Source organism: Dromaius novaehollandiae, chromosome 14, assembly GCF_036370855.1.
Source record: "Dromaius novaehollandiae isolate bDroNov1 chromosome 14, bDroNov1.hap1, whole genome shotgun sequence".
NCBI lineage: Eukaryota > Metazoa > Chordata > Aves > Casuariiformes > Dromaiidae > Dromaius > Dromaius novaehollandiae.
The window spans coordinates 19,589,456-19,602,119 of NC_088111.1; the positions used below are offsets into that span (position 1 = coordinate 19,589,456).

At 45.4% G+C, this 12,664-nt stretch overlaps 1 protein-coding gene across 5 annotated transcripts in view; it reads right to left on the reverse strand.

Annotated features, from left to right (window-relative positions):
• GSG1L (GSG1 like) overlaps nucleotides 1–5,701 on the reverse strand; it is an 80,951-nt gene extending 75,250 nt beyond the window's left edge. For 2 of the 5 annotated variants that reach the window (XM_026107758.2, XM_026107756.2), the window contains exon 1: nucleotides 4,933–5,690. In XM_026107758.2, coding sequence (XP_025963543.1) covers nucleotides 4,933–5,233 — 301 coding nt within the window. In that variant the 5' untranslated portion in view covers nucleotides 5,234–5,690. Of the gene's footprint in view, nucleotides 1–4,932 lie in introns of all 5 variants that reach the window. The other 3 variants (XM_026107760.2, XM_026107757.2, XM_026107759.2) reach the window with 3 other exon arrangements.
• Nucleotides 5,702–12,664: the final 6,963 nt, after the last annotated feature.

Consider the following 12,664-nt stretch of genomic DNA (forward strand, 5'->3'; position numbering starts at 1 on the left):
CCCCATTCCTCTTGCTTTTTAATTACACACTCACAAGGTGCTCTTCCTCCGTCCCTCTCCCCGGACTGCCGCCTGCAGTGAATCACATATGCTCATTATCACTTGGTAGGGGGGAGAAGGCTGATGCAGTACTGCTCTGCATCCGTAAAAGTGTATGTCAAGTTCTCGTTTCGATATGTTACAGATTTATCCATTTCTGCAGGATGTACCTCTTGTTCTCTGGCTCCTACTGCAAATGAGCATTTAATATCCATATTTACAGCCCCCCTTTGATGCCTCCTTGCATATCATGTAAATTCCACTCTACCATTTACTCTCTTTAAAGTGCTAAGGAATATATAATAAAGAGAATACAAAAACTTACAGCCTTACAGCCCCCTTGCCCTCAAAAAACACTTCCAAGTAAACAAAACAAGCTTAGGTATACCCATGCTGGATCTCACTACCTTCTTAAATGTGGAGCATGGTGAGTAGTATGGGAGCATGGTGAGCAGTGTGGTTCATTTAAGGGGACAGTACTGTTAAATGGCACCTAGACACCTGTTTTTCTTATCTGTTTTTTCCTCTAAATGTGGAAGTTATTATGAGATTGTTTCTTCATTAGGAATTAAAATAAGATTTGAGTTAGTGTTAGTGTTCTTCTTTATTAAAAATCAAACTAAACACTCTCATGAGCAAAATCTGCTGACATGCTGTTACCCCTTCCCAACTCTCAAACTCCTCTATTTGCATACGCCATTTTATACCCACCTTAGCTACTTCATGTGTTAATTTTCTCATGTCATGTAGGTTCATGAGTCACAAAATAAACAAACTACTTTACTACCGGATCACTTCCCAACCTGCTGCTTTTAGCACACCACTCGTCTGGTGTCCTGTGTCCAGTACCAACACAACACAGACCTAGTCCGCAGCTTGCAAGTGAGACATACACTAGCAGCCACACTCAGAAAGAAATGAGATGATAGAGAGCTCAGCTTGGAGGTGCCAGGCCATAGCCAAGGAATTCGTGGCCTGGAACAAGGCACCACGTGCCCTGTGCCGTGCGTAAGTGCAGAATGGGGCTTGTGACCGGCAGAGCTGCAGAGCTCACAGGGTATGCTTCAGCTTTGTCCCCTTCCGGAGACTAGGCTTCGCTAATTGCTCTTATGCTCCATCCATGTGGGATCCAAAGCCCTGGACCTGCTCCGAAAGGGAGAGCCTTTATCCTCTTTTTACTAGACTGGGATTCAGCATTCTTTTGAGTGGAGAATTATGTTTTTTGGTTAAATAGTTCTAGGGCTTACCCGCCAATGGAATATATCTGCTCAAATCCCTCTTTTCCCAGAGGGGATTCACAATTGTATTTCAGAGGGGCCAGATGTTTTTCATATTCTTTACCAGTCTTAGACTTATTGGATAAAAATAAATTTTAGGTTTGCCAAATAATCACAACAGCACTCCCCCCTCATTCAGTCTCTGTTAGAGATGTCACAGCGATACCTAGAAACCCTCAACAAGATGAAGGCCCATTTTGCTGGTCTCTGTATAGAAAATGTACGGCGTGACCTCTACATCCAGAATCTAAATGGACTTTTCAGATAAGCAGTGGGAGGTGAAGACCCTGAGAAACGTTTTTTTCATTGCAACATAAATGGCATTTTAAGGTGGGGCAGAGGCCCAACCCCTCCAGCCAGCTGGAAGTCCAGAAATCCTGTCCTCCTTTGCTGTAGGACTGTGGGCCTCCTTTTGCTGTCGGGACTGGTCCTGCTGCCTCTGCACTACAAGTTCTGCTATTCTTCAGCTCCTCCAGCGCAAAGCAGAGAGCTCTTGACAGTGCCCTCAGCCATAGGGAGAGGAAAATCAAAGCCTGGTGGCTAGACGAAGAATGTGGCTCACAGCTGGGAAGGTTGACAGTCCCTGGAGAGCTCTGTCAGCACCACAGCAACACATGAGGTGAGGTGCATGTTGCCTATCTTTAGCCAACTCTGGTGAGGAATCAGGGACAGGGCACAAGCTGTAGGAATGGTGCTGACCACGGTCTGTGGCCGTATGTGCTGGGACAGAGCTGTGAGGCTACAGAGCAGTGACTGAAAGGATGCAGCAACTGGCTAGATGCAGGTTGTTGACATCAGATGTGGGTTAAAAGAAGAGTGTTTTGGCACACGTGGACTGTTTAGAACAATGCTTTGTGTATGACATATGTGGTATCGACACGCAGGGTAAACAGGCTACAGTGTTAGCAGCATGGCGAGTTTATGGGACCTATTAAGAAGAGCACTTAGGCTGCATACAACAAGTGGGTGACAGTGCGATTGGTACATGGATTGTGTGACTGTCTTGGATGTATTACTGAGCGCATGGTGAGCTGAGGAAGGGTGTTCTGATGATGTCGAGGCTCTATGGAGTGAGTGACTGATAGCATTGTAGGCACAAGGAGCATTTAATGATGGTGTTGAGGCTGAATTTCCTAGGCTGTGGCCATTTTCAGTATGCTGTTGATAAAGCTGCAAGAAAGGTGCTATTGACCTTGTGGAGTGCACTCATGCTAGTGATTTGGTTAACACACTGCTGTCTGTGTGCAGTGTGGGGTTGGTGGTGTTTTCTTGACGTGCCCATGGCACCCTAGGGTGTTCATTAACAAAATAGGCACTATGCAACTTGTGATACAGGGTGGTGCTCAGTCAGTGTGCTGTGGACAGCGCAGCGGGCCTCTGGGATTGCTTACTGACTGTTGTGTAGAGCACTGGGGTTGCACGTATAGCAGCATAGCTGCTGGATTGGGGCTGGCCGGTGGCTTGCTGCCCTGCACCTCAGACAAAGCGATCACTGGCCAGGTTGCAAAAGGCCATGACAACATACTGACAATCTGGCATTATGAACTAGTCAGTCCAGATGAAGACCTTTCATGGCCATTTTATTTTGATGTTTCAGGAGACAAATTTAGGTCTGTGTTTGTCATGTCATCCTTGTCCTTATCAGAGAAGATATGATAAATCCTCAGCAAGGCAGCAGTCTGTCTAAGCCAGTATGTCCCTGTCTGGATTCTGTCTAATGGCTGGTGACTCCTGGCTGGCTAATTGAACAGGTCCTTTCACCAAGTTAATGTTTTAAATAAGAGCAGGTACACATGTGGCTGCTGTGGTGCCATGCTGAAGGGGAGAAACAGACCCCTTTCTCCTGCTTTCGCCGTAACTTTCTAGATCTGGCTTTCAGCTGTCCCCTAAAATCACTCACCACAGCAGTGCTTGGTTTATCTTGCACAGAATAAATCAGTATATTTTTCTTCTCCCACAGATACTTCAGGAGTCCAACCGGGCTAGTCACACAGTTACAAAGTATGCTAAACGTAAAGCTTGGCTTGGAAAGCTCGCAGTGTCTGCCAGAAACTTGGGTGTGCTTGAGCACCCCTATCCCAGATAAGGCTCTCAAAAAGTGCGAGAATCGTAAGCTGCTCTTTTAGGCTGCTCTGGCCTAAATCAGTGAGATAAATGATTTTTTGTTCCTAAACTATTTCTTAACATCAAAAGGGTTGCTTTGCTGCACTCATTTCTGCATGGGGCTATTTATTGACAGTCCCAAGTTTGGAGTTCATGAACATTCCTGTTCATACATTAAACTGAGCTTTAATGACTGCCTAATTCTTGAAGCACTATCCCCCAAAATACCCATGAGGGAGATACACAGCACCTTGGGATGAAATGGCCTGTGAGCTGCTAGTCAAGCTTGCCCCTCTTTACAGTACATTTTTATAGAGCAGTTTTACCAGAATCCCATAAATTTCCCGTTATCAGAATCAAGAAGCCTGCTGCAGAGACAGAAGTTATTCTACCTTCACCAGATTGGCAACTCCTTTTCAATGCTGTTTTGGGCAAAAATTTTAGTTTGGTTCAGGGCACCACAGGCCTTGGTTATTTCCTGATATACTGTCCTCAGAGACACAACCCATAGGACGATTCCTCTCTCCCAACAGCAGTGAAGGACCAACTCCCCGACCTGCTCCTTGAACGATGGCAAGATAACACGGAAACAGGCAGCACTGGCTGCCCCTGTCACCAGGAACCACCATTCCACCAGCCATCAGTGTCCCTGTCATACTGTCACGTCTGTAAACTTCATTTTCCAGTCACATATCTAGAAAAAAAGCTCTTTCAAAGCAGAGTTTGGACACTAGCTCTACCAGACAGCTCTGGGAGTAGGGACTGTCAGTGTGCATCTGTCGAGCCTTAAACCAGTCCCAGCCCTGCTACCTTCCATCCTCCAGTGGTTTATTTGTTGGTAAGTGCCAGGATACAGTGATGCACTGATAAGCTGGAGAGATGTCTTCTCTAGTGGTTCTCAGCAAGTAAATGGTTGAGCAGGGAACAAAAATGAGCTTTCTTGTGCTCAGTCCTGCCCTTTTAACTGCCATTTCTCTACTCTACTTCAATAAACAGAGCATCTAGCCACAAGGAGGGATGTGTGGGTGGTCATTTCCTTAAGAGATACTAGAAAAGAGGAGGTCTGGGCTACAGACTGTGAACTTTATGCTTTCTCTGTTAGTCAGACCACTGCGCTTTGTGTTATTTAGGGGCAATTATAATTGGCTTGGGTGAGTATTAGAACCTCTGTAAAAACTCACAGCCCCTGTCTTTTGTGTGCTCCATGGAGCAGCTTCCCAAAGAGAAGCACCGGCCAGCCTCCGGCTGCAGTGCCAGCAAGGGGTAGCCCATATTGCTTAGCAGAGGTTCAGCTGGATCCAGAGCACAGACCCTGCATCAGCCAGCAGGTAAACAAGCAGGTCTTTGCTCTCGTTGGAAACAGGTTGCTTTTGCACAAAGAATTGCTAAAATTCTGTCTCTCTGCCGGGTGAATCTGCTTTACGATACAGCACAGAGCAGCTTGCCTGTGTGTTTATTACAACAAGCCAAACAGAAAGCAATGCAAGCTGGAAGGAAGTTGTTTTACACTTACCGGCGGCATTGATATTTTCCTCACAGGAGTACCAGATTCCGGTGTGAAAATACCTGAAGAGGAAGCGGTCATCTCCCGTCTCCCAGCTGTAGTGAACCACGTTCTGGTTTGTCTCGTTGGCAGTCTCATTCCCGCTGTAGTTGAGGCAGTTTGTCTTCTTCTCTTTGCCACAGCTGGGCTTGGGGACCCTCTGTGTGCCCTCGCACCAGTGGGTCGTGATAAAAGCTGTTGTCGAGAAGAGGAGAGCCATCAGATTCAGACTCACTGCTAGCAGGGCTCTGCATCTTCGATTTGTCTTCATGGTAAATCCGCCCTCCCTCCCCCTCCTGCTGAGAGCAGAAGTCAAAGGGGTTTTGTGTTTTTTTTTAATTGGGGGGGGGGGGGTGGAGTTCAAAGCCTCTCACGATTCAGAATCCAGTTTTCCAGGGAGCAAAACTCTCAGCTTCTTCCAATCGGCTGTTGTAGCGGCGAAGGAAATGCTGCAGCCAGACTCCCATTCTTCTCTTCACTTGAAACCCTGCCTTTGTACGTTAAAGGAGCAGCTGCGGGCGCGGGAGCGCAGCCGTCCTCTCGCAGCCGGTGTGCTTCGGAGCGCCGAGAGGAGCCGAGAGGGTCTGTCTCGCAGGGAGCACCCAGAGCAAGCGAGCATCTGCTCGGGTGTCGCACATGATCCGCGGGGCTCCGCACCTTCCTCCGCCGGGAGGCACCTGCAGGCTGCAGGACTCGCCGTCCTCGCTCCCCGCGCGCCGAGGCAGGAGCCAGGCGGCAGGGACGGCCGCCGCTGTACCACAGTCCTCGGCGGACCTCGGGGGCCACCGCATCACTCTGACAGCTGACTCTCACCGGGGGGAGGCGTCACATCTTGGTCTCCAAAAGAATTGCTATTCGTCCCTGTGAAATGCATTTTTTTATACCAGACAGTAGACATTTGTCCATAAAAAGGACGGATTGAGTGGTACTTTAGCTTTTCTTCTCTGAGCTAGTGAGTATAAATTAGGGGGTTGTTTCTGCTGTCAGTACACCAGTATAATTCTCTGTCTTCAGGGATTTGCTCTGGAAGTCAGCAAAGCCCCAGAGGGGTTCATATTTAAAAGTCTGTAATGAATAAAACACATGTATTCCACCGTAAGAAATGGAGCCCCTTTCATAGGCTTTCATTTCCACACACAGCCCACACAGATGTTTGAAGTGGGTCTGCAGGACGTTCCTGGCTTGTGTGGTGGGACAGAACTAATTAGGACAAACTGTGGCCTTTGGTTGCCAGATGGCAATGCCGTGAGAGCAGGGAGTGCTCAGTAAAGTCCCACTTCCAAAGAGACATGCGTTGCCCCATCTTGTTGGTTTGCTGACCCTTACAGTTTACGACCACTTTCCATATCTGGTCAGAGCTATCTGGTGAATACTAAGTGCTGTGAGGAGCCCAGGGCACCCGATGCCAGTGGTGGTGCAGTCTGTAAGACCCCGCATCCAAGCACTGAGGATGGCCACATTTATCATACAGCGTTGTTTTTGTGCCCTTATTAGACAAACATAATTTTTTGTGGAGAAGAATTTGCGCATCCCGCCCAGGCTTTGGACTGAGTGATACTTCCAGCTTTGTTCAGACCCCCTGCCAGGGCTGTGGGGATGCTTGCGGCCTCTCGGAGCAGCTCTGGTGGGTGGAAGCAATGGCCTGGTCCCATTCCCCAGCACCAGGAGCAGAGCAAGCCCTGGAAATAGCCATGAAACCACACAGGCTAGTGCTAACGGAGGGGCCAACGCGGACATGAAATGTGGCAGTAGTTCCTCCAGCTTCTCGAGGAGGGTGAGGAATGGTCAGGTGAAGCTCCTCCTTAGGAAGGCACTGCACAAGATATCAGGGACCCATTCCTGCCTCTCTCATGCCTCCCTCACAGGGAGCCATAGGACTTTGTGTTGTGCCTTTTGCTGGTGTCTGTCCTGCATGTCTGATCCCAAATGTTTGGGAGAAGAAAGTTTTCGCTATTTATACAGAATCATTTGGTTCTAGCCTTTTTCCTTTAAAATAAACTAGGAAGCTACAAGCAGAAAATGCTGCTCTTTGAGAACAGTTGTGATGTCAACTTCACGAGGTGAGTGGAACAGCTTTGTGCAGCAGATACTTCCCTATGTATGTGGCCTTCATTTGGCTCAGTCCTGCCCATACATGATGACACCTCCTGAGCACCAGCCTTCTCCCGTGGCCTGTGCTGGAGGACTACATCTGTGCACAGTCTTCCTTGCACTGTGAGAATGGCACCATACTTTCTCCATACTCCAGTCCTTTCAGCATTTCACCTTGCAAGCTACTCAACATCATTTGGTCAGTTTTAACTGCATGCAAGCAACAAACATGACAGTTATTTAGAGGACAACGGGATTATTACTTCAATGGTTTTTATGCTGAAGTACATTTCACTTAGAAATGCTTGATTTCATACATTTCACCTAGAAATGGATCTAGATGTTCCCGTGCTTCTCAGGTATATCTACCTGCTCAGAGAAATAAATAAGGAACTTTCAACTTTGACAGAATGCCTTCACAAAAATGTCTTCTCCAGCATTATCCTTCCAGTGGCTTTCAATATCTGACTCCGTGAATACATGTCTTTACAGGTCTTTTCTCATAAATCTTCTCTATCCACTGCTCCATGGCTTGTGTTTTCTGGTCCCAGCAACAGCTTTTGAACACTCAGTTTCTCCTACCGGGAGATGGGCATCAACAACTTTTGTTGCCTGTGATAATTTTGTCCTAAATACTTCAGAGATTTTGTCTTCACTCCTAATCCTAACACAGATTTCTGTTTCTGTTCCTCCTTATCTTCTTTACTTTTGCTTTTTTGGGGGATGACAAGTCTGTTGAGAATGCAGATAGTGGCAATATGGGAAAATAAGGCAGAAATTTGATTTCTTTTGTGATGTAGAGTTTTAGGATCTCAAGAGTTTTAAAATATTCAGCACAAAGTAAAGCATGGTGAAAGTGTGTGTGTGTGGGGGGGTTTAACGTGAAAATTTTTCTTTTTCCTAGCAGAAGTCAGCTTTTTTCTAATTATTGGACTCCTCTGGCTGAATATGTTGGCATTAATTGGAAAGAAGGAAACTAGTCTCTGCTATGCTTGTGGTGTAATGCCCCAACAATTTCTCTTTATATAATCTCTGTTTATCAGATTTGGAGTGTATAAAAATGGAAAGATGCATGTGCTACAGAAAGCAGTTCAGATGCCTGGATTAAGTTGTATTTATGCGGTATTATCTTTAATAGTAAAGCAGAGGGGTTTGAATGCTATAGAGAAGTAGGCTTTATATTGCGGCTACAAAAACCTCCAAAGTCATTTCTGCAGCAATAGCTTTTCTCTCATGTTAAGAGAAAAACTACCTTCATGGCTAATAACTAACCACCTTTTCCTTTACTATTTCTTCCTGGATCAGTGCAAATTGTTATTACTCAGTATTTACTCGGCTACAGAAAGAATTTGACTCGGAGGATTTAAAATAATGACAGCATTTGCAAAGGAACTCTTTCAACCAGGCTGTGTTTTTCACTAGTTTAAAACTGCAGCAACATTCACTAAAAGAGACGAAACCCTTCTTTGGGGTCTCTTTATGATTGTGGGGATTCTGACGAGCTTAGATGGGTTATTTATTTGATGCCAGCCATGTCAAGGTGGTTTCCTTCTGTAATGTCTTCTTCAGCACCCACTGGACTGGACTTCCCTGTTTCTCCTTCCAGCTTGGGCTGGATCCCTCCTGGTACCTTGTCTTCTCAATTCCTCTGCACCGCAGAGCCACATAATTCCATCTGTTCAACTCATTTGTCATGTGAATGGCTCAAAATCGCCTTCTCTAGTCAGGATTTTCCTCCTTTAACCATCTGCATAATTCACCTTTTTCTTGTTCTCTTCCTGTGGCAGAAATGAATAGTTGGTGTCCCCTCCTTTCTCCCCCACCCATCCCTGCCCAGTATGCTTCCCTTGTCCCCACTCAAAACAAAACAAAATATTTTTCCTGACCTCAGTCACTCAGCTGGTTTGACTTATATAATTGGAGAGGGATGGCGTAAGACGGAAATGCTCTACATTCCTCCCCCAGATCATGACCATGTATGTGGTCACCGATGCATAGTTTTTCCATTCCATATCTAGGTTACCTGTTGCTGTTTTCACCTCATTTGCTGTTTTTACCTAATTTTTTATTTTTCACTCAGTACTCACTTTGGCCCAAGGTAGCCTGTGTTCAGCTGTGATCCTCAGCACTCCAAGCCTACAGGCTGAGCTGTACAAACCCGGAGAGCTGTGAGATGCTGCTGAGAGACATTACTGATGTTTTACACAAGCCTCAAGTGAATGGACAGTCTGGCAACAGCATATTTGAAGGTGCACTGAATATTGATATCAGACAAAATCCTGGTGTTCAGTTTAACTTTTGCCTGTGCTAAGGACAGGTCTTCCATGCACTTTGCTTGTGGGCACTGAGTCAAGCATAACCAGATTGCTCAGGAAATTTTTCCTGCTCCTGAACTGACCAGGCAAAAAAATGGTTTCTGACAGTACTATAGCCAAAGGCCTTTAGCAATCTGGACAGCAAGGAAAGCAGTAAAAACAAACTGCTGACTCTCTTCTATGCTTGTCCCATAACTAATGTTACATTTTCCTTGACCCAGTGTCACTCGTCGGTATGCGAGACATTTCTAAGTGCCCTCTGCAAAGTAGCTGGTTTGGATATTTTAATCACTTGTTGGCATTGCTCACCATTTCCTTGGCACCAGAACTGTGTCATTCAAACACTAGATCTGTAGGCATGCTTTCTCCTGATGACACATGGAGTCTCTGCAGCTCACCTGATTTGCAGTCTGTCCCAAACAGAGGGGCTTTATGTAAAACCTGTGTGATCTATATATTCACAACACAACTGGCATGTTAAAAAATTTGTACTCATCTGGTATCTGCATTTAATTCTTTCAGCTGCTGGTGGAGAGAGAGATGTACAGAAGTGACAGACAGAATTGTGGCTAGGATTCTTCACTGACTAAGCTGCCTGAAACGTCAGTCCCCCTAATGCAAGGCAATAGCTTAGGGCACCCTACTTACAACTAAGAAAGAAGAGACTTTGTTTGGGGGTAGCAATAAGCTGAGAGATAGAAGATTCTCTCCAAGAATTGTCTGACTCTATTTAAGAGTCTTCTGTACACAGGGGGCCTATGTTGGTCCTGCACCTTATGTTCACCCTTACCAAAGAGCTGAAATAACTGAAAATCTTAGCAAAAGTGCTGTGGCTCACTGGAGCAGGCAGCAGAGCAAGGATGAGAGCAGTGATGGACAGCTGGGACAAGCAGAGTGGGGGGGAGCAAATGTGAGAGATGGCTAATAGGAGTGAGGGATGGCTAGTGGGAGTGAAGGGTGGGTGGGTACATGGGAGTGAGGGACAGCAGGCAGGAATGAGGGGTCATCATGGCTGAGCAGCGAGGATATTCCAGGGACCATTCCCAATAGGCCATTTACGTGTGACCACCCACTTTGGAAGCAAAGAAAACGTAATAGTGATGCAGCCATTCTGTGCAGATGGCTTCAGTGAGCAGGGATGTTCCCAGGCCCTGGTCCCCACATGTCCCGTGTATGAAAAGGACCATGGACATGTGGGGTATTTTGACATTGGTCTCTCCAGATATTTCCTTGAGGTTAGAGATTAGATGTCTGACATCTCCTCTCCTCTTTCTCTGGTGGGTGATGTGCGCACTTTGAAGGCATGATTGTACATTGCCATAGACGGCAAAATGTTATCTTTGTTGAGTAATTCTTGAAACACATGACGTCTAACTTAAGAACAATCTCTTTCCTTCATTCCCTGCCTTTCCTCACTGTCCAGGCATTTCCCACCTTGGTCATACTGTAGTCACCCATCACTGCTTCCTCGCAACCTAGCTTCTGTTTCCAGGCCCCTTACACTCCAGCTGACCACTTAGTGATTTTTACAAAGATGTTTCTATTGTGGGAAGTTTGTAGTCTTTCCACATAAAAAAAGATTGTATAAGACCTCTCCCAGATCCATGCTGTCCTCAGCATTTGGCTGCTTAAGGTGGTAGCACATCTGATTTGCCATTTCATAACGGGTCCTTGCTTGTAACGCGGGTTTTGAAGCAGTAGGTTGTGCACAAAGACATCAGGACATACAAGGACAGGACGATGCAGGTTAAGCTGTGCTTGGTGAACACAGGGCAGGTCTATCACCATGGCTCCACCAGTCAGGATATCTGGATGCCACTGAGGAGCATGCCGGAGGACAGAAGGGCTGGGGTTTTGTGTCCCCCAGAGTGGGCTGCTCAGCTTACTGAGCAGTCTGGCAGAAAACAGGCTGGGCAGCCTCGGGTTGTGGTTTTGAGGGCAGCACCAGAGGGGTTGCAACAGAGCGATATCAGTGCGGCTGCAGCAGTTACTTTAGTTGTTGCAAGGGTTTTTGCCCAGTGCAAAGATGTAGTTCTGCTCTACCTGATACTGAGTGGTTTTATAACCCTCCTTTCCTGTGTGGTGGCTTTTATTAAACTGCTTTGCTCTGTACAGTTATTTCGGTCTCCTGATTTACGGGTAAATAGGAAACCTTTCCCCATTCACAGTAGGAATCTTTCTAACATAAAGGATGTTTGCTCCCTGGATACAGATTTCATTCTTCTGGTTGTTATAAGGGGTCTTGGTATCCTACTTTTGACCTCAAAATAGAAATCTTTCTATCTTGGAGTTACAATAATTATTTCCTCACAGTGAGATGCTGACTGTTGGATTGGATTCAGATGAAAGTTTAATTAATATTTGTTGCTTTTTCCAAGGCTAGCTTTGCTCAGATGCATTTAAATTATTTTAAGAAGTTACAGGCTCACCTAAGCAGAACTCTAGAGGCAGAATTCACATTCTTTATTACTAAAATTAAAGAAGCATTCTTGCACATCAAAGCCTTACTGGCAGCTTGTGAGCTTTTTAATATTCATAGGCTCCTTGGCCTGGCAAAACAGTGGCCCCGAGAGATGATAAGGAGAGCAATACTGAGAAATGTCAAAGGGCCATTATACAAACATGCTCTTTTATAACCCCAGCCATCTGATTTCCACATTCATGTAAATTTATATATGGTCATATTCCACTGTGCATTTGCAGGTGCCTCATCAGCTAACTACAGATGAATTTGTTTATACCACTTCCATTTTTTGCAACGTTACTAGGGTCACACTGACACTACAGTAGCTGATCAAAATCTTTTGAGATCATATTGACCTTAAAAACATTGCATCATAGTCCTTCAGGCTAAACAATGAATTGGGATGGATTTAATGAAAATTTCACTTATTCCTCAGATATAAGCTTTGGCTCAAACTCTGAAATAGATTTTTTTTAACTCCTCACAAGTATCATTGTGCCCTTCCTTTTTTCTCATTTGAAGACTTTTTTTCCTCCTATTTTCAATATATTTCTAAGAACAAAAACAAGAAAGTTTAAGTAGTTTTCAGTTTCTTCCTCGCAAAGGAGTAAACCATGTACATTTAGTGGCATTCACATGAAGACTAATGTTGCTTATTAATATGTTTGTGAATTTTATTCCCATTATTAGGATTTGTCTATATGCCCAGACATTTTTAAGTAGTAGAATATGATTTGGCAATGAAATTTTACTTCAAAAAGGGATAGCTAGGCAGATTTGGGCTAGGTCTATATCCTGGGATTCATGTTTCTGTGTATTCTCTCTGGAGAAA